Genomic DNA, 25,674 nt, shown 5'->3' on the forward strand with positions numbered 1-25,674 from the left:
AGGTTCTGTAGATTTGTTCATAAGTTGAATTTGTAAGTCAGCATTTTAAGTCTGGTGTTACACGTAAAATGTACATTTTAAGTGTAACACCAGACTTAAAATGCTGACACACACACACACGGGATAAATTAGGGAAGAGTGGTGTTTGTTTTAATTTTAATTGTAATCTTGGGCCTGTCCCTTGTAAGCCGCCCCGAGTTGTAAAGTTGTTATTATTGTTGTTGTTTTGCTGTCTGTGTCTGTTCAGAAGATTTCACCTCACTTTCTGTCCCTGTGATAATTGGATTTTTTTTTAAAAAAATGACTTGTTATGGAAACAAGGATTGGTGAGAAAGCTTCAGTGGAGACACCTTTTCTCCATGATATCTCTTTCAGAAGTGAATTTCCCTTCTGAGGGATAGATTTCTCTCACTTCTTGTTATCTCACCCTTGTTTTTAGCCATGAGTTGTTTGTAACTTGAGGGCTGAGGAGCCCCCGGTGGCACACTGGGTTAAACCCTTGTGCTGGCAGGACTGAAGACTGACAGGCCACAGGTTTGAATCCGGGGAGAGGTGGATGAGCTCCCTCTATCAGCTCCAGCTCCCCACCTACATGAGAGAAGCCTCCCACAAGGATGATAAAAACATCAAATCATCCAGGCGTCCCCTGGGCAACGTCCTTGCAGATGGCCAATTTTCTCACACCAGAAGCAACTTGCAGTTTCTTAGGTCGCTCCTGACATGACAAAAAAACAAACAAACTTGAGGACTGCCTTACTGTGTTGCAAAACGAGGCATGTCAAATAAGTGTGTCAGCAGCATGAAATGTTTGGAAAGCTCTGGCCTATAGGATGCCCTTTGCTTTCCTCTGCCGTTTCATTTGACAGAGAACTGGGTGGCAATAGAGTGGTTTGGAAGGAATGGTTGTAAATGTGTTCAGTCTTGGCAAACCAAGTATTTTCCTCTCCTTTTCCTGAAATGTTACTCTGTTCCCCACCCTAGAGCAGTGTTACTCAAAGTAGTGCTCCATGGACCAGTGTCAATCCACAAGTCATTGGTTGGTGGTCCTTGGAGATTATCTGAGAAAGAAAGAATTGGTTACCAAACTGGGGTACTGCCACATTGCAAGGAGAAAACCTGCCAGTCCCCCACATCTGATAATTTGAGATGCACTTCTCTAGAAGATTTTAAGTAGACTAGTTAGGCTGCGAGGCCTGGCAGCCTTCATCTGTACACATGTAAACCTCATTGCCTTTTGCCACTGTAGTCTATTACATCTTTACTACTCCCCCTCATTCTGAATTGGGCTTGTCTCCACTGATGAGGTCAGTTTGTTTTGCAAAACAGCTGTCATTTTCTTGGAAGTTTTCTTCAGTAAAGTACTTCCAGGATGTATATTACCGATGTGCATATACAAGTCCTCTTGGGTTGGACCTGTATAACCACAATCTTCGCAAACATACAGTTTATCTCTCCGTTGCTTATAAGAATATTGTTGTTGCACAGCGTGGATCTTTTTAAGGTGCGATTCCAAGGAACAACGCTGGGTAAAGGCTTTGTTGCAGACCTCGCATTTGTATGGACGGATTCCTGCAAAAAAACAGACTTTTTAAAAATCAGGGATGGACAATCTGCAACTCTCAGCCAAATTTCAAACACTCTCCAAATAATCAGTTCAGATCTTTAACAAGAATGATCTGACCTACTCATATCTGGCAGTCCACTGAGCAGGAAGAAGGAATTGAACATGCTCAGTATTTCTAGTGGTCTCAACAATTGGCTTTCCAACTGAAAAAAAGTTTTCCCAACCCTGCCGTGTATAAATATGTGAGGGGAAGTCATAGGGAAGAGGGAGCAAGCTTGTTTTCTGCTGCCCTGGAGACTAGGACGTGGAACGGTGGCTTCAAATTACAAGAAAGGCGATTCCACCTGAACATTAGGAAGAACTTCCTAATGGTGAGAGGTGCTCAGCAGTGGAACTCTCTGCCCCAGAGTGTTCCTTCTTTGGAGGCTTTTAAACAGACTGGATGGTCATCTGTCGGGGGTGCTTTGAATGTGAATTTCCTGTTTCTTGGCAGGGGGTTGGACCTGATGGCCCACAAGGTCTCTTCCAACTCTATGATTCTGTGATATTGCATTTTAATTATCATTTTCAAGGCTCTGTGTAGGCTGTAAATTGAGGAAGCATAGGAAAATGCTGTTTGTGATATTGGCCTCCACACTTAGTTTGCTGTGGTCCTCAGCTTCTTTTTTAACAACTTTGCTCATCCTCAAAAGTTCAAAACATGTTTGAAAGCTATATATATATATATTATCATCCTTGTGGGAGGCTTCTCTCATTTCCCCGTATGAGGAGCTGGAGCTGATAGAGGGAGCTCATCCGCCTCTCCCCGGATTCAAACCTGCGACCTGTCGGTCTTCAGTCCTGCCGGCACAGGGGTTTAACCCACTGCACCACCGGGGGCTCCATGGGTTTATAAGCAGAAGCAAAATAATAATAATAATAATAATAATAATAATAATAATTATTATTATTATTATTATTATTATTATATGTATTTATACTCCGCTTTATCTCCCTAAAGGGGACTCAATGCCACTTGGAACTCAAAACTCTAAATTAAATACCAGAATGGCAACTTGAGATTCTGTGGGACCACAGAAATATGATTATTGTTTGGAAAATTCAGCTGCTTGTGTTTGGAGTTTGGAGTATCTATTGCTTATGACTGGTACAATATATTTGGGGGGTGTGTGGGAAATAGACTGAGTAGATCTGGTAGTATTCAGATGTTCTGTCTACTGTGCAGCTGCTTTCTCCCAGTATCAAAGCACCATGATGCAAAGAAATGAACTCTACACAAATGTCCCAAACTTATCTTGAAAAATAACATGTGCTTCTGAGAGCATTTTAAATATGTTAGTGCAATGACAAACTAATTGAACAGTAAAGAAAAGAAATGGGCCAACATTTTCCTATCAACAGCAGGCATGCTTACAAGGGATAGAAATCTCATGACATTTTCTAGCAAATAATAATAATAATAATAATAATAATAATAATAATAATAATAATAATCTTTATTTATACCCCACCACCATCTCCCCAATGGGGACTCGGAGCGACTTACATGGGGCCAAGCCCGGACAACAAATTACAACCAAAAAAAACCCAAAGCATAAACAATAAACAACATCATCAAATGACATCAAGAAAAAAATTATAAACACAGTCATAAAATAACATTCCAATAAGCACAAGCACAATAACAATGAGCGGGCCACATGTACAGGATAAAAACGATTCAAAGACTCTAATGAGATAAAAATAGGAGCAAGTTATCTGCAGGGAACTCATAAAAACACACATAGTTGTGAAGCTAAACTTCCCATTTGGGGGGCATGTATTCCAGTGGGAAGAGCGTTGAGGGGTGCAATGGTGTTATATTGTGCACCTACTCACCAAAGGCGCAGGGGAAGAGCCGGGTTTTAAGGTTCTTTTTGAACGTTTCTAGTGTAGGGGTTTTCCTGATCTCTCCAGGTAATGAGTTCCAAAGTCGGGGAGCCACAGAGGAGAAGGGGCTCTCCCTTGGACCCCCAAGCTGCGGACCTGTGACTTTAGGGGGAGTGCAACCCCATCCAGCACAGGTTGCCACCCAATACCCCGATCAGATGGGCGATAATATTTGCTCTTACCTGTGTGTGTCCTTACGTGTCTTTTCAGATCGAAAGTGTCATTGAATCCTTTCCCACAGAAGGTGCATAAGTGTCTCTTCACTTGGCTATGACACTTTATGTGGCGGTTGAGCATGCGCTGCAGGCGAAATCCTTTGCCACATAATTCACAATTGTGCATCAAGGCATCACCGCAAATGCCGGTGGTGAACTAGGAGTAGGAAGTAAAACACCATTTTAGAATTATAGAATTGAGACGGAAGTAGAGCCAAAGACACATCTGTCCTGCCCCAAAGCTGAGGCCAAAAGCAACCTCCTACCATTCAACTGAACTAAGATTTAAAAATTACATGTACAAGCAATGGAAAAAGGGGGAGAAACTATCAAAGAGGAACTTAAACGAATAATACAAGGAGAAAATCAGAAAAACCAAAACACAGATCTATCTCAGGGTTGCTAGGGATATCATTATAATGAGTCCCAGGAGAACATGTTGACCTCCACCCAAGGTTCCTGTTGACCACTCTTTCCCTTTTGGTGAGAATCAGGTCAAAGACAATTCCTTGATCTCCAAATCCAGTCTGATCTTGAAGGTGAAGCAAGGTCAGCACAGATCGGAGATCAGCAACCAATACCCTGTGCTGTAGGCTACATTTCAGCAAAAGGAACTAACAAAACACATATATGATTATTCCATGTACACTTACAACTGTAAGTACCTTTATTTTGGATCTCACTGTAGGGCGATTCTCTGCCAAAGCCAAAAGTGTGTCTTCTGTTGTAGACTCAGCTGAGTTATTTGCAGTCTCTGTATCCCTGCTGCTTGTGCTCTCTAAGCTGCAGCTGTCTTCACTACGATAATTCAGGAGCACACACCTTATATCCCCTGGAGAAAGAATATACAACGTCGAAGTCAGAAACAGCAAGCATTCAAACAAATGCTATTTTTGATGATGGATCACAGTGGCCCTACTAAAGACTTTGAGCCACTCAGTCCAACTGGACCTCCAGGGGTGAAGCCAGGACTCCTGCTTTCTTAGGAGGGGGTACAGTCCTATTTAGGACAGTGCGTTTTTTTCTAATTTGTGGACTCAGAAACAACCAATCCACAGAGTTTGCAACTTATCAGGATACAACTTCAGTTTCTTGGCCCTCATCCAGCACATTATAGTAGCTAACCATTACCTCAGCATGTGTCCAGCCCCAGATGATCCCAAAAACCAGGAGAAGTAGAACGGATGACACCGTTATACTGAGAACACTTGACCTCAAAACTCCTCATGATCTCACTCAGCAGCTTCATATGGATATTGAAGAACATTGGGAAAGACTGGAACACTCTACTTCTCAAGAAAGGAAAGCTTAGAGAAGACAATGCTTGGGAAAATGGAAGGAAAAAGGAAGAGGGGCTGACCAAGGGCAAGATGGATGGATGGGATCCTTGAAGTGACTGGATTGACCTTGAAGGAGCTGGAGGTCGTGACGACCGACAGGGAGCTCTGGTGTGGGCTGGTCCATGAGGTCACGAAGAATCGGAAACGACTAAACAAATGAACAACAACAACTTCTCAGGATAATCTAAAGAGTTTCTCTTGTATATGGCAAATTTGGGGTGGCTCAGGGAAAGGACTTTGGGGCTGTGCTTTGGATTTGGGATTTCCCTCCCCAGAAGGCCTTCTATGTTTCTTCTTTGTCAACCACTCAGTGCACACAGAAAACCTTCCTATGGAGGAAGGCCCTAGTCTGCAGGAATCTTTTTAGAGCAGTGTTTCCCAACCTGTGGTCCGCAAGAACGAAAATTTAGTCAGCGGCCTTACCATTACAACACCATTGCCTCGAAACCACGCAGCAACCAGAGCAACTGCTTAGTCTGGGTTGCTGAGAGTTTTCCAGGCTGTATGGCCATGTTCCAGAAGCATTCTCTCCTGACATTTCGCCCACATCTATAGCAGACATCCTCAAAGGTTGTGAGGTCTGCTGGAAACAAGGCAAATGGGGTTTATATGTAGAATGTCCAGGGTGAAAGAAAGAACTCTTGTCTTTGGGGCAAGTGTGAATGTTGCAATTGGCCACCTTGATGATTACGGAATAGCCTTGCAGCTTCAAAGCCTGACTGGTTGCTGCCTAAAGGAATCCTTTGTTTAAAGGTGTTAGATGGCCCAGATTGATTCTTGTCTGGAATTCCCTTTTTTTAGTATTGCTCTTTATTTACTATCCTGATTTTAGAGGTTTTTTTAAATACTGATAGCTAGATTTTGATCATTTTCATGGTTTCTGTTGAAATTGTCCACATGCTTGTGTATTTCAATGGCTTCTCTGTGTAGTCTGACATGGTGGTTGTGAGAGTGGTCCAGCATTTCTGTGTTCTCAAATAATATGCTGTGTCCATATTATTATGGAGTCTAACAACCATCATGTCAGACTACACAGAGAAGTCATTGAAAGCCTTCAACAACACAAAGCTTAGTCTGTCTATGGAGGACCCAAAAAGAAGCATTAATCCTCTCCACTCTTATTATACTCTTAAAACCCATCTACATTGATGATTTAACGCTGTTTCCAACCAGTCTCAAGGTTTCATTGCATAGATAATTAAAGAGGAAATTCTGAAATCAGTTTGAGGCCTGGATTATGATTACACAAACTATAGAGGATTGATTACACAACTATACACAAACTATACACAACTATACACAAAAGATTACACAAACTATAGAGGATTAAGGACTTTCATTGGCACATTTTTGTGTGAGTTTGTTGTCTGGCTGCTAAAGTTCAAAGCTAGCTTGAAAGTGCATTAATTGGTTAGTACACAGTAAATTGGTATTACAAAAGGCCAGAAGCAATACCATGAGAACAGACGTACAGAGGCATTGACTTGTATTTAAGTCAAGACAGTTTTTGGGGTCAGTTTTTGAGCCTCATTTTTAAAAAAAATTATAGACAAGTGTATATGAAAATTAATGGTCCTTAGAATTTGAATTCATGGACAAGAATAAAATAAATTGATTGAATAGTGTTTTATATAAATCAAACTGATGCATGAAGATGAATAAGGCAGATGTGTAATTATGCAAAACAACTTGAATGCAATTAATGAGCATTTATGATCCAAATCATGATGAATCAACATTTTATGAAAATCTATTAAGAGAGACATTTGAATTGATCTTACAAAATTTGATTTACATAGGCAATGGGAATGGAATTGTTGGTCCTAATAATGGTAAATGTAGAGCAAAAGAATGAAGGAAAACCAGAACCTTTTAAAAATAGATATGGAGCACTTTGGGTTAATAGATGGTTGGAGAGATTTGGGGTCAAATTCCAGAGACTATTTTTTCCACCCAAATCATCATGAATCTTTCTTTAGAATGGATTTCCAATAATATGGCTAACTTAATGAAGATGAATATATTGCAAAACACCTTATCAGACCATAATCCCCCGTTTCTGAAAACGGAGTAAATGCACTTTGGATGGAGAGTTAATGAATACTTCTTAAAATAAAAAAAATACTACAATAATGTAACCAAAAATTGAGGAAATCCTTTGAACTGAATTTAAATAAAGATATTAAAATCAAATTTAAACAAACTTTAAAATAAAACCACAAGAGGCCAACTATTTGATTTACTGTCTCCATAATAGCCGTTTTGTACCATAACTATTCTTGCTGCTGATATTATATAGTTAAATAAAACATCTTTACTTCTATCCAGATTAAAATCTATAATCCCCAAGAGAAAATGTTCTGGTTTTAATTGGACCTTAAATTGGAGAATCTCTTGAGTCATCTTATGAAACTCTTTCCAAAATTTATTTGCTTTATCACAACTCCACCAAATATGATGGAAAGTTCCTCTTTCTTTTTCCCATTTCCAACATTTCTCATTAATATTTTTATAACATTTTGCGAGTTTTGGCATGGTAATATACCAACGGTAAAACATCTCGTACCAAATTTCACAAATATGAATCTGGAAATATGGACATAAGTACTAAGAAGACAAGAGCTAACAACCCTTCAAATCAAAATGAATGGATCCAGAATGAGAAGACGGAAAGCCAACAACCTACCCTTCCTCCCCTTTACCCTGTAACCCTCCCCCTTAACCCCATCCTTATTTTCCACTTTATCCCCCTTCCCCATTATAACCTTTCCCCACCACTATCCCCTTTTTCCCCCTCCCTAATTCAATCTCCCTTTTCTTTTCTTTTTTAATGTAAACTGAAAACTCTTCAATAAATATATTTTTAAAAATTATTTGCCATTTGAAAAAGAATGATTCACACGTAGTCAATTTTTCAAGCTGATTCTGCATTTTTTTCTCAGATGGACAGTTTTCGAGATGAAAGACATTTAGGATATTGGGCTACTATTCATACAATATAAAGAATAAAATTTACTTTAAATTTCTAAGCGTTTTATAGAAAACAGGGAAACATTTGCATTAGTGCAAAATGATCAAGAATATATATTTTGATTAAACAAATCAGGGATATAGTCGTGGTTTCACAGAAAACAAATGCCTCCAGAAGTCTCCTATGATTGAAGAAGTTAGGCACCACTGACTTAAACCATTCACATTGCAGAATTATAGCAGATTGCCACCACTTTAACTACCATGACTCCGTTGTATGAAACTATGGGATTTCTAGTATGTTGTGGCATTAGAACGTCCTGACAGAGCGGGGTAAATACCTCACAAGACTACACATCCCACAATTCCATAGCATTGAGCCATGGCAGTTCATGTGGTCAAGCTGCTATAATTCTGCAGTGTAAACACATCCATGACCCTGTTACTCTGGACCAGCGTTCCCCAGAATTGTATCCTCCAGCTGCTTTGGATGACCAAAGTCTGGGAAGCACTATTCTGGATGATCCCTGGTCAGTATTTGGATGTCCCCCACTTCAGCTATCCAAGTGGCCATGTTTGGATTTTGAATCATTTTGTATCTTGGATTTCCAGCTAAAGGATGCTTGGTCTGTTGTTATGTGAGCAAGGATTTACAAGGAGCATGTTTGCATGCATTGAGCCCTATGGCCAGGGACTACTTTTTTCCTTTATGATGTGCAATGGCTGGCGGAAGGATCCGGCCCATTCCATTGAGCGAGACTGTCTCACTGGTTCCATACTGGTTTTTTCTGTTTTAGGAAGGCAGTTGGAAGAGAGACTGAGGAAACAGATAGATGAATTAACATTAAATATATGCCCCCCAAAGTGGAGAGAGGGACAACAGGGAAATCTGATGAAAACCAAAGGAAAGCATAGCTCAGATCGTGACGCTGTGCTGAACTGAACCTCCTTTGGCAGATGTCTTCTCCTTTGAATCTCGGTAGTCTCATCTTGGGAGACCTGCGCAGTGAGTCATTTTGACACATGGCACAGCCATGGTTATTTGGATCCATTTGGATAGAAAATGTTTCTAGTTTTCCCTTGGTTTTGTTATGTTCCTCTTTTTCAAATCCTGCACAGATAACCAAGTTTGAATTTAAAGGCTTCTCTGCCGTTGACATGATAGTTTGGTTAGATTAGGTAGTGCTGCTGCTTTGATATTTAAGGAATAATGGGTGCTCTTGTTGTTTTGTGAATCTTTCTGGCATCTTTGGTGGGGGGCATTGTTCCCGTTCTTTCAGATACATTCATTCTCTCTTATAAATGCAGCATTATTCTGGATTTCTATTGGTCTTTTTGGGGGGAAGTGGAAGGGCTGGGGAAATACTAGAGATTATTTCACCTTGCGCTTTATGAGACTGATATTGATTGCAGTTGTTTTATATCTGCAGCTACTGTTGCATTTTATTGGTTTTAACCAATGGGGTTTTGTGATGTTATGTTGTTGTTATTGCATTTGTGTTATTGTTTATGCACTTGTTGTATTTTGTGCATTTGCACCTTTGTGTGTTTTGCAAGCCGCTCCAAGTCCCTCGAGAGATAGTGGTGGGTTATTAATAATAATAATAATAATAATAATAATTATTATTATTATTATTATTATTATTTTGGGGTTGCTTTTCAGCAATCTGTGGAGGACCCATAGGAGTTCAATAAACAACAATACAGTGGGCACCTTTTTGCTCTTTCCGTACAAGGTCAGAAAGTTCTTGTGTAGGATTAACTTTTCTATGTTTGAAATAGTTGTTTTGGCCTAACAACCTTTATTCACAGTCAGCCTCCGACGTCATCTCGGTAAGTACCGTACTGTTGCATTCCTCTTGCTCTGTATAGAAATGTATTTGTCTGTTTATTTCTGTGGGATTCCTGGTTTGGGACTGGAGACAGAGTGGGGTGTTTTGAGACTATTATTCACATAGCGGGACAAGAAACACATAGAACAGCAAATAAAGGATATTTCCTTCCTCTGTTGACTCCCTTTGTTTTGTTACGCTGTTCCTTTTTGAATATTGCATGGATAACCATGTTTGAATTTAAGAGCTTTGCAGTTGACATGCTGGTTTAGCTAGAATGGACTGTTTTTAGGATGACAATGAATATTTATAGCTGTCTTAATTTGTACTAACTGTATTTTATGCTATGTTTTATTTTGTGTTGGCATTGAATGGTGTCTTTTGGTAGCCATCCTGAGTCCCTCTTCGGAGGTTGAGAAGGATGGAATATAAATGTTTCAAATAGATAAATAAATAGAATGTAAGCCGTCCTGAGTCCCCGTTGGGGGAGATGGTGGCGGGGTATAAATAAGGTTTGTTGTTGTTGTTGTCTTAATTTTTAGCAAATAACAGATGTCCCTGTTGTTTTATGAATACTTCTGGGGACTTTGTTGGTGGGAGGGGGGCATTGTTCCTATTAATTCAGATATAATAATTCTCCCTTGTAGATGCTTCACTAGTCTGGATTTCTACTGGTTTTCTTTGGGGGATCTGGGAAGACTGGGTGGCTTTTCATTGATCTTGGAGGAATCCAAAGAAGTCACCATTTCAGTGAACAGCCATACAGGTGACTCACCTTTTTGCTCTTTCCATACAAAGCCAAAATGTTTTTGTGGAAAGTTTTCCTTTTCTACATTTTAAATCGTTCTTGTGGCCTAACAACCTTTATTCACAGCCCGTCACCGAAGTCATCTCGGTAAGTCATCTCTTACTCTATATAGAAATGTATTCGTATGTTTATTTCTATGGAATTCCTGTTTTGGGGGTGGAGACAGAATGAGGTGTTTTGAGACTGTTTTTCACATATCAGGACAAAAAACTCCCAGACCGTCAAATTAAAGGTATTTTTTTTCTTTCTGTTGGTTTTCTTTGTTTTGTAACATTCTTCTTTTTGGAATATTGCATGGCTAACCACATTTTAATTTAAAAGCTTTGCAGTTGACATGCTGGTTTGATTAGAATGGGAGGGTCTCCTGTCTTAATGTTTAAGAAATAACAAATAGTTGTTGAGGCCTAACAGCCTTATATTCACAGCCAGCCACAGAAGTCATCTCGGTAAGTACCATTGCATTCCTCTTGCTCTGTTTATGTTTATGGGATTCCTCGTTTGGGGATGGAGACAGAGTGGGGTGTTTTGAGATTATTTTTCACAGATCAGAACAAGAAACTCCACAAAATGTAATATTTTCCACTTTGGTTTCATACCATGCATGACTTTGATTTTAAGAAACAGAAGTCTCATTTTCTGTGAGTTAACTAAAATTCTGGTTTACCGCGCAAATAACTGGGACAGCTCACCATTACATCACTTTAAAGATGGATCTAGCAGAGATTGTCTCTAATTTCAAATTTCTAAGCAGAAAAGAGGAAGCACTGAATTGGCACTGAGATCAAATGCTGGTCAGTGCTGCTGTTCACAGGGTAACATGTTTAGAAATAGCACTTTTTAAAAACTATATATAATAATCAGCTTCTTTTGCTCATAACTTCTCCCATGGAAGGAATATTAGCCATACTTTTGAATTTGTATAGATAACTAATTGTTTTGGATAGGAGGACAGGCACATATTTCTTCATAAGCAATACCTAAATATTCTGAAATAGTTAGAATAAACAGTTTTGAATGTGGGACACTGGAGGTTTTACTTGAATTGCTTTTTTAAAGTTTTGTTTCATTTTAATTGTGCTTAAGCTGATTTGCTGTAATGCTTACATTGCAATCGAGTTCTAGTTATGCATGTTTTTAAATTTATTGCTTTTTACTCCTAAGCTGTTTTGGGAAACAGTAGTAATTGTAATAATAATAATACCTGGCTAGGAAAAAGAGTACCTCTCCAAAACATTGTGAAATCCTAACTCTGACAGGTTTTCTTTTTCCTGAGAGAACACACTTGTGGTTCTCTTGGGTTTTGCTTTTCCCCTTGTTGCATTGCCACAGAAAAAAGCAAAAGGCGCTGGTGGTTGGCACTCCTGGCTTCCAGGACGGGGTTCAAGTCCCTGCGGTGCCCTTGCTGACCTCCCAATGCAACCGGGACTTCTTTTTCAAGGAGATCCCACATCAAGAGGATAGTAATAAACCCATTTTGGCATTTAGTCCAAACTTGGAACAGCTTTCTTAGGGGGTGGAGTTAATTTTAGAATAGACTTTAGACCAGGCGTCCTCAAACTACGGCCCGGGGGCCGGATACGGCCTTCCTAGGTTATTTACCCGGCCCTCACTTAGGGTCAACCTAAGTCTGAAACAACTTGAAAGCACACAACAACAACAACAATCCTTTCTTATCAGCCAAAAGCAGGCCCACACTTCCCATTGAAATACTAATAAGTTTTATTTGTTAAAGTTGTTCTTCATTTTAATTATTGTATTGTTTTAAAGTGTTTTTTGCAGTACAAATAAGATACGTGCAGTGTGCATAGGAATTCATTTATGTTTTTTTCAAATTATAATCCAGTCCTCCAACACTTTGAGGGACTGTGACCTGGCCCTCTGCTTAAAAAGTTTGAAGACCCCTGCTTTAGACCCTTTGATCTCACAAGTTATTTGAAGGACCCTAAAACTACTGAGAAGGTTCAATTGCTGAGATTTATTTTACAAACTGAGACTGGGTATAACTGTTTTATTTTCTCCTTTTAATTGTTTTCTTTATTGTAGAAACATATATATTTTCGGTTACCATATATCTTCTTTGATATATGATAACAGCAGCAAGAACACTGATTGCTCAATTCTGGAAATGGACTGTAGCGCCAACAATGGAAGAATGGATTATTAAAAGGTTGCTGAGTTAATCCAAATTGCCAGACTAACAGATTCTAAAGAACTGACCAACTGAAGACTTCTTAAAGGATTGGAAACTGTTCATGAACTTTTTCCGCAATAAGAAATCTAACAATGTGATAATTTGTACCTATGGTTACTAGTAATTCTAGCAGAATTATTTAGTTGGATTTGTAATGGTAGAATAATATATTTTTCATTATTATTATTATTATTATTATTATTATTACTATCGTTATTATTATTTTGCAATTTGGTTCGCAGGTTTAGAGCCCATTTGTATTTCAGTGAATTAGCATGCAGTATTTAGTAATGTATTTTAGTTTGATTTTATGTTTTCCCCCCTTCTTTTCATTGCTTCATTTTTTCTTTTTCTGAAAGTGTGTTGGTCACTGGAGGTCAACTGTTCCCAACAGTGCTCTGGATTTTGGAGAAGCACAAATAGAGGATGAAAGGGTGAAATGTGCCAAGAGGAAGGCTTGTCAAGCAAACCTTGTCGGGAATGCCTTCTGCCTGGAAATTTATGTCCTCATTCTGAAAGGCCTTGTGGATCCAGAATAGGTCTCCACAGTGACTTATGGACCCACCACTAAGACTCTATCTCTAGAAGACAATCATACTTGGCCACAAGTGATAGCCCATGATGATGACTCTTTTTCTGATTTACATCTATATAAATAAAAATGTAATGTTCGTTTGTGGGATTAATAGAACTCGAAAACCACTGGACGAATTGACACCAAATTTGGACACAAGACACCTAACAACCAAATGTATGTCCTTCAATCAAAAAAATGATTTTGTCATTTGGGAGTTGTAGTGGCTGGGATTTATAGTTTACCTACAATCAAAGAGCATTCTGAACCCCACCAATGATGGAATTGAACCAAACTTGGGACACAGTTCTCCCATGACCAACAGAAAATACTGGAAGGGTTTGGTGGGCAGTGTCCTTTGGTTTTGGAGTTGTAGTTCACCTACATCCAGAGATCACTGTGGACTCAAACAACGATGGGTCTGGACCAAATTCTACACGAAGACTCAATGTGCCCAAGTGTGAACACTGATGGAGTTTGGGGAAAATAGAATCTTGACATTTGGGAGTTGTCGTTGCTGGGATTTATAGTTTACCTACAATCACAGAGCATTCAGAACCCCACCAATGATAGAATTGGGCCAAACCTCCCACACAGAACCCCCATGTGGGCCACAACAACGCGTGGCAGGGGACGGCTAGTTGTTTGTACGATTTTTTTTTTAAAAAGAATAAATTGGGTTGTTGTAGGTTTTTTGGGTTATAAAAGAATAAATTATTTTCTCTTCACATTCTCTGGAGGAGTCTTACTGAAAGCAGCAGCTAATTGAGTTATCTTGCCTTGGTCTTGCCATTACACGTCCGACCAGTGAAAGTTAGCATGAACAGCCATATATGAGACCTTCATTACACTAGGGCACAGTACTAGTTTCTGCTCTGCCTTAGGAGCTAGAATGCCTTCTTGGGCAGTCTTCCTATTATCTAACAGGCTGCAGGCTGACTCATTATTTACATGCACTGAGATAGGAACACACATGCATCTTAGGCGAATGTTGTGCAAACCCTTGTAAGCACTTTAGCCTACTAACAATAGAATGATAGCACTGAAACTTACCTTTGAAGGCCATCTAATTCTACTACTACCTTAGGCAGAGTACATTAGAGCAAAAAGGTCACACAATAGACATGGCTGTTAACATTGCAGCACTGATAAAACTGAAATGGATATACAATTTGAACATGTCCAGTCAAAATGTCTCTATAAATGCTCTTTAATAGTCACATTCAAAAGTATTTACATTACTTTTGGGAACTGTACTAAGTGACTATTAAGGTCCTGACAAATCCATACTTCTATGGGGATGGTTCCCAACTGGGTATTTACTGTATAACATAGTATAGATAGTTCAGTTGTTCAAACCCTTATGGTAAAGGTTTTCCTCTGACATTAAGTCCAGTCGTGTCCGACTCTGGGAGTTAGTGGTCATCCCCATTTCTAAGCCGTAGACACCTCCAAGGTCATGTTGCCGGCATGGCTGCATGGAGTGCCGTTACCTTCCAACCGGAGTGGTACCTATTGATTTACTCACATTTGCATGTTTTTAAACTGCTGGATTGGCAAAGCTGGGGCTAACAGCAGGAGCTCATGCCGCTCCCCAGATTCAAACAAGCCCTTAACTGTTGCCGTTTCCCCCATTTGAGATCCTAGCCTCAGAAAGCTCTTAACATTATTACTGCTGCTGTTTCATGATTTTCTATATGTATACCTTATTTTTCCTTATTTTATATGAGATTCAAGGAGGCTCACATGTTAAAATACAATAAAGGGTTTCCTCAGTTAACAAAGCCTCTGATGGTAAAGCTCCTTATTACAAAGGTTTTTTAGGTCTGCCCTACCCTTCTCTGTATTTAATTCCGACTAGCTATTTATTTACTAAGCACTTTTAGCAGTGGGAGGATAACAAAGGAGAGCTGAAGAAAGATAGATTTTCTGTCTTCAGGTTGAAGCAGTGTGTCTGCAATAAACAGTGCAATAAAGCTTTATCTGGGGATTCTGTTCTATCCATTCCTGCTATAACTGTGTGTACCTGCATACAACAGGCAGAGTAAACAGCAGCTGCCTTCAGAATCTCTTACTGGGCATGTCTGAAGGAAGAAAACGGGAGAGGACATTGAGCTCAATTCCTTGCAATGCAGGAACATGCAACTAAAGAAATCCTGAAAGATGCCCAAACAACCTCTGTTGACCAATTTCCAAAGTTGACAAGCCCACTACTTTCTGAGGAAATCTATGCTGTTTTGTTTGGTATGACTTGTTTAATTTATAGAACTCCTAAATTATAGGTAATAATTCTATCAGTGGAAATAGGAGCACATGATCATCTTGTTAAATAGTTATTCTCTCAGACTCTTGTCTGCATGATATCTACATTTGGGTTGCGCTTACAAAGAGTGGTACTAAGCAAAACATTTAGCACAATTACTGTTCTAGTCCAAGTGAATTCAGGTGCAATTTCAAACTGGAGACAGTGTACGGGATTAGTAACATTCCAGATGATATTCCCCACATAAGTGGCGCAGAATCTCTGGCCCACGGACCTCAAATGACCTCTCAGCCCTCTTTATGTTCTTATATGGCTTGAATTTTATCAGGTGGGTTTCTCAACAAGGCTCTGTTCAGAGGAAGTTTGCTACTGCTTTGGTTGATGCTGAGAAAGTGCAACTTTTGCTCAGGATCGCCCATTCCCTGGGTGGGGATTTGAACCCTGACCACCTGGAATTGCAGTTCGACACTCAAGTCACAATATTATGCTGGTGCCCAAGCTTACTTATATATGTATGAATGCCTTTAAGGTGCCTGTTGACTTATGGCAACCCCATGAATTTCATCGAGTTTTCTTAGGCAATGAATGATCAAAGGTGGTTTTGTAGTTCCTTTCTCTATGGTACCTAGCATTTGGGGATGGTCTCCCATGCAAATACTAATCAGAGTTGGCCCTGTTTACTTCCAAAATCAGGTGGTATATGTTGCCTCAATATTATTGAGGCAGTACAGATTTCATTATACAACCCACCAAATCTAAGATGAGGCACTATCCCTTTCCTAAAGTCTTGTTCCTTAGGAAAGGCTAGTAAAGAAAGAAACTCTGGAGTTACGGTTCCCAAGCTTTGGCCCAATGTTCTAGACTTCAGCTCCCAGAGTTCCTGATAATTGCTAAGAAAGGGGGAAGTGTATGGTGCATGCATTTAGTTTATGGTATATGGTATTGGTTGCCTTTTGGCTTGCCTGCCGTCAGTATCTATCCCTCTGAATTTCTTCACCCCTTTTCAATTACCCGTATATACTTAAATATAAGCCGATAGTGGGAAATGCAGCAGCTACTTGTAAATTTCAAAATAAAAATAGATACCAATAAAATTACATTAATCGAGGCATCAGTAGGTTAAATGTTTTTGAATATTTACATAAAACTGTAATTTAAGACAAAACTGTCCAACTCTGATTAAACCATTATTCTAACCTTCTTCAATGTAAATGTGATTATATATCATTCCAATAATAATAGAGTAAAATAATAAATTTAATAATAACAATAATGATAAAGCAAAATAATAAATGTAATAATAATAATAATAATAATAATAATAATAATAAATACAGTTTTTGTTTATTTGTTCAGTTGCTCAGTTGCTTCCAACTCTTTGTGACCTTACGGACCAACCCACGCCAGATCTCCGTGGTGGCCGTCACCACCCTCAGCTCCTTCAAGTAAAGCCAGTCACTTCAAGGATACCATTCATAATAAATACAGTAAAATAATGTAAATGTAATAACAACAATAATAGAGTAAAATAATAAATGTAATAATAATAGAGTAAAATAATAATAATAATAATTTTATTATTTATATTCCGTTCTGTCTCCACAAAGGGATTCAGGGGGGATCCCATACTAAAAGGCAAACATTCAATGCCCGAATACAACAACAATACATCCATACTAACAAAATTTATACATATTTATACCAACATATAAATATGAATTATAACTTAACAAACTAAAATTAAATAAAAAGCACAGCCTGTTATAAGACACAAAAGAAAATGTCAATAATGTAGTAGTAGTAGTAATAATAATAATAAAATGTAATAATAATAAATAGTGTAAAATAATAAATTTAATAATAATAGAATAAAATAAAAAATAATAACAATAATAAATAGAGTAAATGAATAACTGTAATAACAACAACAACAACAACAACGAGTAAAATAATAAATAACCTTGATTCCTATCTCATGATATAGCAAATGTTCAAGATACCAGATGTTGTGTGCCCTTCAGTAATTTCTGATTTATCGTGACCTCAAGGTGACTTTTTCTGGGCAAAATCTGAAGCTGGGAGATTGTGACTCACCCAAGGCCACCAAGTGGGTTTCCTTGGCTAAGAAGGAATTCAAACCTTGCTCCAAAGGTGCAGTCATACACTCAAACCACTACACCATGCATACAACTCTTATTTAGTGATAGCAAATTCCAAATTTGCTCTCCGCTCAATTGGATGCATGAAATAGTTGTTTCCAGAGCAATTAACAGACATATTTAGAATGGTCTTTGTTGTTTTCTGCATGTGAAAGCAGTAGCAGTTTTTATGTCAACTGCAAGGTGCTGTTTTTTTCCATATATAAGATGTTTAATTTGTAAAATTAGAATGCTATGTATTTTCATGACCAACAGGAAAGTGTTATGCTGCTGCAAAGCTGAAAGTTATACACAGAAAATGGGCCTCGAGGCAAAGCATGATCTTTGTTCAGCGAAAGCCGATGGAATTTGGCCAGGAGCAATCCAAGCACAGAAGCAAAGGAGGCAGCTGCTTCACTGCAAGTCCTGGGACGCAGTTTGAGCTACGTAAATTAAAGGTGTTGCCTTCAATCCACGGATTGATCGACTCGTTCATGAACACTTTTAGCTGAAATGTTCAATGTGTTAGTGACTGTGGTTTTGAATCTGGGGAGAAGATTTAATTTTAACAGCAAATTCCCTCTGAAGAACTTCTGCCTAGAAAACTCCAAGAAAGAAGTAGAAGTGACTTGAAGACCCATAGAAACGAGTCTGATGCTGCAGTGATTAAATCAAAGCTTTCCAAACTATGTGTCATGACATGTCAGGAGTGTTGGTTGCAGTGTGTAGGTTTGTCACGCGATCGTGATGAGAAATGACCAAAATTTTGGAAATACCAAAATACTCAAAACCGTGTCACACTGAGGAATGAGCAAGTTTGTTTTCTGCTGCTCTGGAGACTAGGAGTGAAGGATAAAAATGCAGGAAAAGAGATTCCACCTAAACATTAGGAAAAAAATTCCTGATATTAAGAGCTGTTTGGCAGTGACATTTGTTGCCTTGGAGTGTGGCAGAGGGTCATTCTCTGTCGGTTTTTCAGCAGAGGCTGGATGGCCATCTGTTGGGGGGATTTGATTGTGTTTTCCTGCATGGTAGAATTAGGTTGGACTGATGGCCCTTGTGGTCTCTTCCAGCTCTTTCATAGAATCATAGAGTTGGAAGAGACCTCATGGGCCATCTAGTCCAACCCCCTGCCAAGAAGCAGGAAAACTGCATTCAAAGCACCCCCAACAGATGGCCATCCAACCTCTGTTCAAAGCTTCCAAAGAAGGAGCCTCCATGACACTCCGGGGCAGAGAGTTCCACTGCTGAATGGCTCTCACAGCAGGAAGTTCTTCCTAATGTTCAGATGGAATCTCCTTTCTTGTAGTTTGAAGCCATTGTTCCATTGTGTCCTAGTCTCCAGGGCAGCAGAAAACACACCTGCCCCCTCCTGCCTATGACTTCCCTTCACATATTCATACATGGCTATCATGTCTCCTCTCAGTCTTCTCTTCTTCAAGCTAAACATGCCCAGATCTTTAAACCGCTCCTCATAGGACTTGTTCTCCAGACCCTTGATCATTTTAGTCGCCCTCCTCTGGACACATTCCAGGTTGTCAATATCTCTCTTCAATTGTGGTGCACAAAATTGGACACAATATTCCAGGTGTGGTCTAACCAAGGCGGAATAGAGAGGTAGCATGACTTCCCTAGATCTAGACACTATGCTCCTTTTGGCCTGCATCAAAGTTTTGGCAGTTTAATACATTTTTTCCATGTTTTTTATGACAGAACCAATTAGGAAATTACATTTAAAACCCAGGAACTAAAATTGTGTTATAAAGTGTAATCCAAAGTGATGAGAGTTCAATAACACCTGGGAATCCGAACTGGGTAAAAACTACAGAACACTGACCATTATATAAAAAGAAAAAAAGTCCCCTCGGGGGGAGAGGGCGGTTAGAAATGTTGTTGTTGTTGTTGTTGTTGTTTTACTGACACAAAAACACAGTATGTCACAGGAAACAAGATATATGATGGATTGCGTATCACAAAATCACAAGTCGAACACTTCCCAAGCATCCAGGACTGTCTGATGTATTTTTAAATGACACGCGCAGATGCAAGTAAGGTGGCCTTTTACAGTTGACAATTCGTGATTTTGTCAATGTTTTATTGTTTCCAAATGCCGGCTGAGATCTTTTGGCATGGCACCCAGTGTGCTGATGACTACTGGGACCACCTGTACTGGTTTGTGCCAGAGCCTTTGCAGTTTAATATTGAGGTCTTGATAATGGCTGAGTTTTTCCTGTTGTTTTTCCTCAATGTGACTGTCACCTATTATTATTATTATTAGATACATAACAAGATTAATACACAGCAAACAGGACCACTATGCTTGCTTTTGTATTATTATTATTATTGACACAAAACTATAGTATGACACAGCAAACGAGATCTCTATGCTGGATTTCGTATCAAAAAATCACGTCGAACACTTCCCAAGCGTCTAGGACTGTGTGATGTACATATTTCCGAATGATGTGCGCAGATCCAAGTAAGGTGGCCTTTTGAAGTTGACAGATTGTGATATTATTATTATTATTATTATTATTATTATTATTATTATTATTATATAGTTGACCCTCTGTATCTAGATTCTCCATCCATGGACTCAACAGCTCTTTGAAGGCAACCATAAATAAGGCTGATGTGGCCCTCATTGGAAGTGAGTTTGACAATCCAACTTTAGTTTGCCAACTAACTGAATTACTGTGCCACAAAATGATGCATGTCTACAAAGTGTGTCGACAACAGGAAATGTTTGGAAAACTTTGGATGACATGTTCTCAATGAGGATTTGGAACACTCATCTATGTTGGTGACACACAGCACTAGATTTAGGACAAACGAAGCCCTGTGCTATTTAAGTCACAAAGCCCTTCCTTGGACCCTGAAGGAGGCAGGCCCGGTTGGCCCACACTGCCTGCTTTGTGACACACTCCCATGGACTAGCAACTCCATCTTTATGTCTGAATTGCTCCAAAACAGAATGCCTTCAAATTGAGAATTGCACCACATAAGCAAAATCCATCAAGAAAAAAAATGGCAGGGAGATGGGACCCTATATGTTAGTACACCTAAGCATAATGGTAAATCTGACACTTTTTTTGTCGTGTCAGGAGTGACTTGAGAAACTGCAAGTCACTTCTGGTTTGAGAGAATTGGCCGTCTGCAAGGATGTTGCCCAAGGGACGCCAGGATGTTTTTGATGCTTTACCATTCTTGTGGGAAGCTTCTCTCATGTCCCCACATGGGGAGCTGGAGCTGACAGAGAGAGCTCATCCGTGCTCTCCCCAGATTCGAATCTGCGACTTGTCGGTCTTCAGTCCTGGCGGAACAAGGGTTTAATCCACTGCGTCACTGTACCTTTTTGATACATGCATCATTTTGTGACACAGGAATGCAGTTTTTCTAGCAAACTGGAAATTAAACCATGACCTAATAAGAGATGCAACCGTGTGCATACATCGTAATTGCGAAATGTATGGAGACACAATATATCTCATTCATATTTTTTACAATCCATGACTGATTGCTTATTTCGCATAGACTCAGCGGTTTCTAGTTACGTTTGTGCAGCACACCTCCGCGCTGCCTAATATGTGTCAGGACACACAGTTTGGAAGCCTGTGGTCTAGTCCTTCCATTGGCTCTGGATCAACTCTTCTCAGCAAACAATGGAACAGGGAGGTGGTGGGGTGGAGGGGGGAGACGAGAGTAAAGCAAAGCAGGGCTTGTCTCTCATGCCTTTGGGCTGAACAATCCAAGCGGCATTGAAGGGAGTTGCCTCTGCTCCCAGACAACGGGCCTGCAAAGCTGCTTTAAGTCCCAGATCAGGCCAAAGGTCGCCTCCACAACCCGTTAGACCTGAAGGAAGATGCCTGGGAAACCCCTCCTGCTAAACCTACAAAAAACGGAGGGTGAGGCTGAGCCGCTAGCTTTCCTGAAGAAGGATTTGAGTGTATTTTTGTTGCTGCTTCCAGAAAAGGAGTGGCTCAAGCACAAAAGACTCCCAGTTGGAAAAGAACCCCAAGGGCCATCTAGACCCCTTCAACATAGAATCTTAGAGTTGTATGAAACCTCGTGGGCCATCCAGTCCAACCCCCTGCCAAGAAACAGGACAATCGCATTCAAAGCAACTCAACAGATGGCCATCCAAACAAAGCCTCCAAAGAAGGAGCCTCCACCACACTCCAGGACACTATTGAACAGCTCTCATAGTTAGGAAGTTGGCCATATAAAATCCAGATTATCTAATCATTAGTATTATATAATCATTAGTGTTCCTCAAACTTTGCTCTTCCAGATATTTTGGGCTTCAGCTCCCACAATTCCTAACAGCTGGGATTTCAGGGAGCTGAAGTCCAAAACACCTGGAAGAGCATAGTTTGAGAAACCTTGGTCTACAAAGCCACACTGGAGGGACCCTTCTACACTGCCATATAATCCAGATTATCAAAGCAGATAATCCTCTCTCTGCCTCCTGATGTTCTGGGCAGGTAAAGTCTGTCGACATCACTGCGTGGGTGTAATGAGTAGTGGATTGTCATCAGTTTTCTTGTTTTTCTGTTCAGATCTTCCAGCTGTGCTTGTGTCCAGTTCACAATTCCAGCAGTGTATCTAATGACGGGGGATGGCCCAGGTGTAGAGAGCCTTGATCGTATTTTCGCCATTTAATTTGCTCTTCAAAACCTTTCTGACTCTTTGGATATATTCTTTGCTGACCACATTTTTCACATGCCCATGCTCGATATTGTCCAACTGTAGTATGCCCATATATTTATAGGCTTCAGGCTGATTGCATTTTATGATTTACTAGCCGTCCCCTGCCATTCGTTGCTGTGGCCCAGTCTGTGTATTTGTGTTTTGTGTGTGTATTTATGTGCTTATGTGTGTGTATTTATGTGCTTATGTGTGTGTATATATTTGTGTATATGTGTTCTCATATATGTGTGTGTATGTGTATATGTGTATATTGTGTATATGATTGTGCTTGTCTATATGCATATTTGTGTGTATACATGTGTGGATATGTATATGTGTGTGCATGTGTATATATATATGTGTGTATATATGTATATTTGTGTATGCATGTGTATATGTATATATGTATATTTATGTGTGTGTACATGTGTATATTTGTATGTACTTGTGCATATATATATGTGAGTGTGTATGAATGTGTGTATGTGTATATGTATATGAGTGTATGTATATATGGTGTATTCTTTGGGTTTTTTAGGTCTGTTCCGCTGGGGTTTTTAAGTCTGTTCCACCTAGAATATTGTGTTCAATTCTGGGCACCACAATTGAAGAGAGATATTGACAAGCTGGTATGTGCCCAGAGGAGGGCAACTAAAATGATCAAGGGTCTGGAGAACAAGCCCTATGAGGAGCGGCTTAAAGAGCTGGGCATGTTTAGCCTGAAGAAGAGAAGGCTGAGAGGAGACATGATAGCCATGTATAAATACGTGAGAGGAAGTCATAGGGAGGAGGGAGCAAGCTTGTTTTCTGCCGCCCTGGAGACTAGGACGCGGAACAATGGCTTCAAACTACAAGAGAGGAGATTCCATCTGAACATGAGGACGAACTTCCTGACTGTGAGAGCCATTCAGCTGTGGAACTCTCTGCCCCGGAGTGTGGTGGAGGCTCCTTCTTTGGAAGCTTTTAAACAGAGGCTGGATGGCCATCTGTCGGGGGAGCTTTGAATACAATATTCCTGCTTCTTGGCAGAATGGGGTTGGATTGGATGGCCCATGAGGTCTCTTCCAAGTCTATGATTCTATGATTCTATGTGTGTGTGCGCGCGTGTTTTTAGGGGTGATGGCCACTTGTTGGCCTGATCGGTGTCTTGTGTCCAAATTTGGTGTCAATTCGTCCAGTGGTTTTTGAGTTATGTTAATCCCACAAACTAACATTGCATTTTTATTTATATAGAATATTTTATTTTAATTTTAATTTTAATAATAATAATAATAATCTGAGTCCACACTGCTCTATAATCCAATTCCATGTGGATTTTATACAGCTGTGTGGAAGGGGCCCTAGTTGGGCTTTCTTTGGGCCCAATTTGCCTTGGAAGGGCTCCTGCGTTCAAGAGGCAAGGCTCTTTTGCTTAAAGAGCCGGGCCCCTATGCTTCCGGTGCCATTAAGGTGCGGCGCTTCTCCCAAAAGGAGTCTCATCAGGACTGCCGACTTTTGCAATGGAAGAACAACGGGGAAGGGGCTCTGGAGGCTCTGCAGCCTTACCTGCTCCAAGATCTCTTCCTCCAGGTTGCCTGTCTCCCGCGGGAGAGGCTCAACGGCCACTTTACCCTCCCCCCCCCCCCCCCCCCAGCCTCCTTTGCCTGGGGACTTTGGACAGGGCATTCCTCAATTGAGAGAAGGGGGTGTTCAGGTGTGCGTTACCTGGCACATAGGTGTCGGCCCTCTCTTCGTCCGGCAGCGCGTCCCAACTGCGAGAGGCAGGCAGGGGGTTCCTCCTCTTGACCAGGAAGGCTCTGGGCATGCTGAGCAGCAGGAGGAGAGGGGCCTGATCGCTGCCCCTTCTCCTCCCAGTCCAACCACTCCAACCAGTCCCTTGGAGGCCAGGAGACCCCCTCCCCGCAATTCCCGACGGCGTCTCCGGGCAAGGCACCTCCAGGAAACTTGGGAGGGAGCATGCGTGCTGCAAACATAACGGTGTCAACAAGCCTCCCTACCTGTCCGACCGGTTGGGGCAGCTCTGCTTTGTTCCAACCCATCCTTGAGATCCCAATGTTTGCCGAGCGGGGAGGGCTGGGAATGAGGAGGGGGCAGGAGCAGGGCTGGGAACTTCCCCCACTTAGCCAGAGCAGGGCTGCATACCCCCTCCCCACTCTCTTTTCAGACCCAGAAGTTTGTACCTGACCCACCTAGGTTCCCTCACTTCAGGACCACCTGCGATAAGTCAAAATCAGCAAAGTAGGGATGCCATATTAATTGTAATATTTATGTATTATTCTATCTATTTTATACATTACTAACTGTCCCCTGCCACACGTTGCTGTGGCCCAGTCTGGTGATCTGGAAAATAAAGTAATGAGAAAGTGTTGGTTTCTAATATATGTAATTCCTTTATGCTTGTGAGTAAACGACTCCGGCCCTGTTTACCTCTCCGAACGTATTCTCCCCTACGAACCATCAAGATAACTAAGATCATCTGGAGAGGCCCTGCTCTCGGTCCCACCAGCCTCGCAAGCGCGGCTGGTGGGGACGAGGGACAGGGCCTTCTCGGTGGTGGCCCCACGACTCTGGAACTCTCTCCCTCTGGAGGCCAGAACCGCCCCATCCATCCTAACATTTAGGAAACGGGTGAAGACGTGGCTGTGGAGTCAGGTCTTCGAGGAATGAGACAACACCATAGGACTCTGGATGGAAGTTGATGTAGATCCATCTTATTAGGATGACTGACCACTGTAGTTTTATATTTAGTGTTTTTAAAGTTGTTTTGTAATTTGTGATATATGATATTTTAATGAATGTATATGTTTTTATGGCTGTAAACTGGGCTGAGTCCCTCGACGAGGTTGAGAAGCTCGGTATACAAAACTGTGAAATAAAATAATAATAAATAATTCTTTGTCAGTGTTGATGTGGAGAGTGTCTGGTTTGCCTACTCTGGAATATGCAACATATCATAGTCCTTCTTTAAGGGTCTCTTTCAAATCTGTGATACTATATCTGTGTGTGTGTGAGAGAGAATCATATCTATCTATCTATATTTATGACTGGATGGCTCTTTGTCAGGAGGGCTCTGATTACATTTTCTTTCTCTGGTGAAGAGAGTTGGACTGGATGGCCTTAAGTATTTTCTGTTGGTCATGGGGGTTCTGTGTGGGAAATTT

General features: G+C 40.5%; 1 protein-coding gene across 1 annotated transcript; it reads right to left on the reverse strand.

Moving 5' to 3' along the window:
* Nucleotides 1–71: 71 nt before the first annotated feature.
* OVOL2 (ovo like zinc finger 2) lies at nucleotides 72–24,527 on the reverse strand. Its single transcript, XM_060774279.2, has 4 exons — nucleotides 24,218–24,527; nucleotides 4,374–4,540; nucleotides 3,676–3,865; nucleotides 72–1,569 (listed from the first exon to the last, which is right to left on the reverse strand). Exons 1-4 carry the CDS (start codon nucleotides 24,315–24,317, stop codon nucleotides 1,262–1,264), a joined length of 765 nt encoding a protein of 254 aa, XP_060630262.1. The 5' UTR covers nucleotides 24,318–24,527; the 3' UTR covers nucleotides 72–1,261.
* Between the last annotated feature and the right edge of the window lie 1,147 nt (nucleotides 24,528–25,674).

The sequence above is a fragment of the Anolis sagrei genome, chromosome 4, assembly GCF_037176765.1.
Source record: "Anolis sagrei isolate rAnoSag1 chromosome 4, rAnoSag1.mat, whole genome shotgun sequence".
Lineage (NCBI taxonomy): Eukaryota > Metazoa > Chordata > Lepidosauria > Squamata > Dactyloidae > Anolis > Anolis sagrei.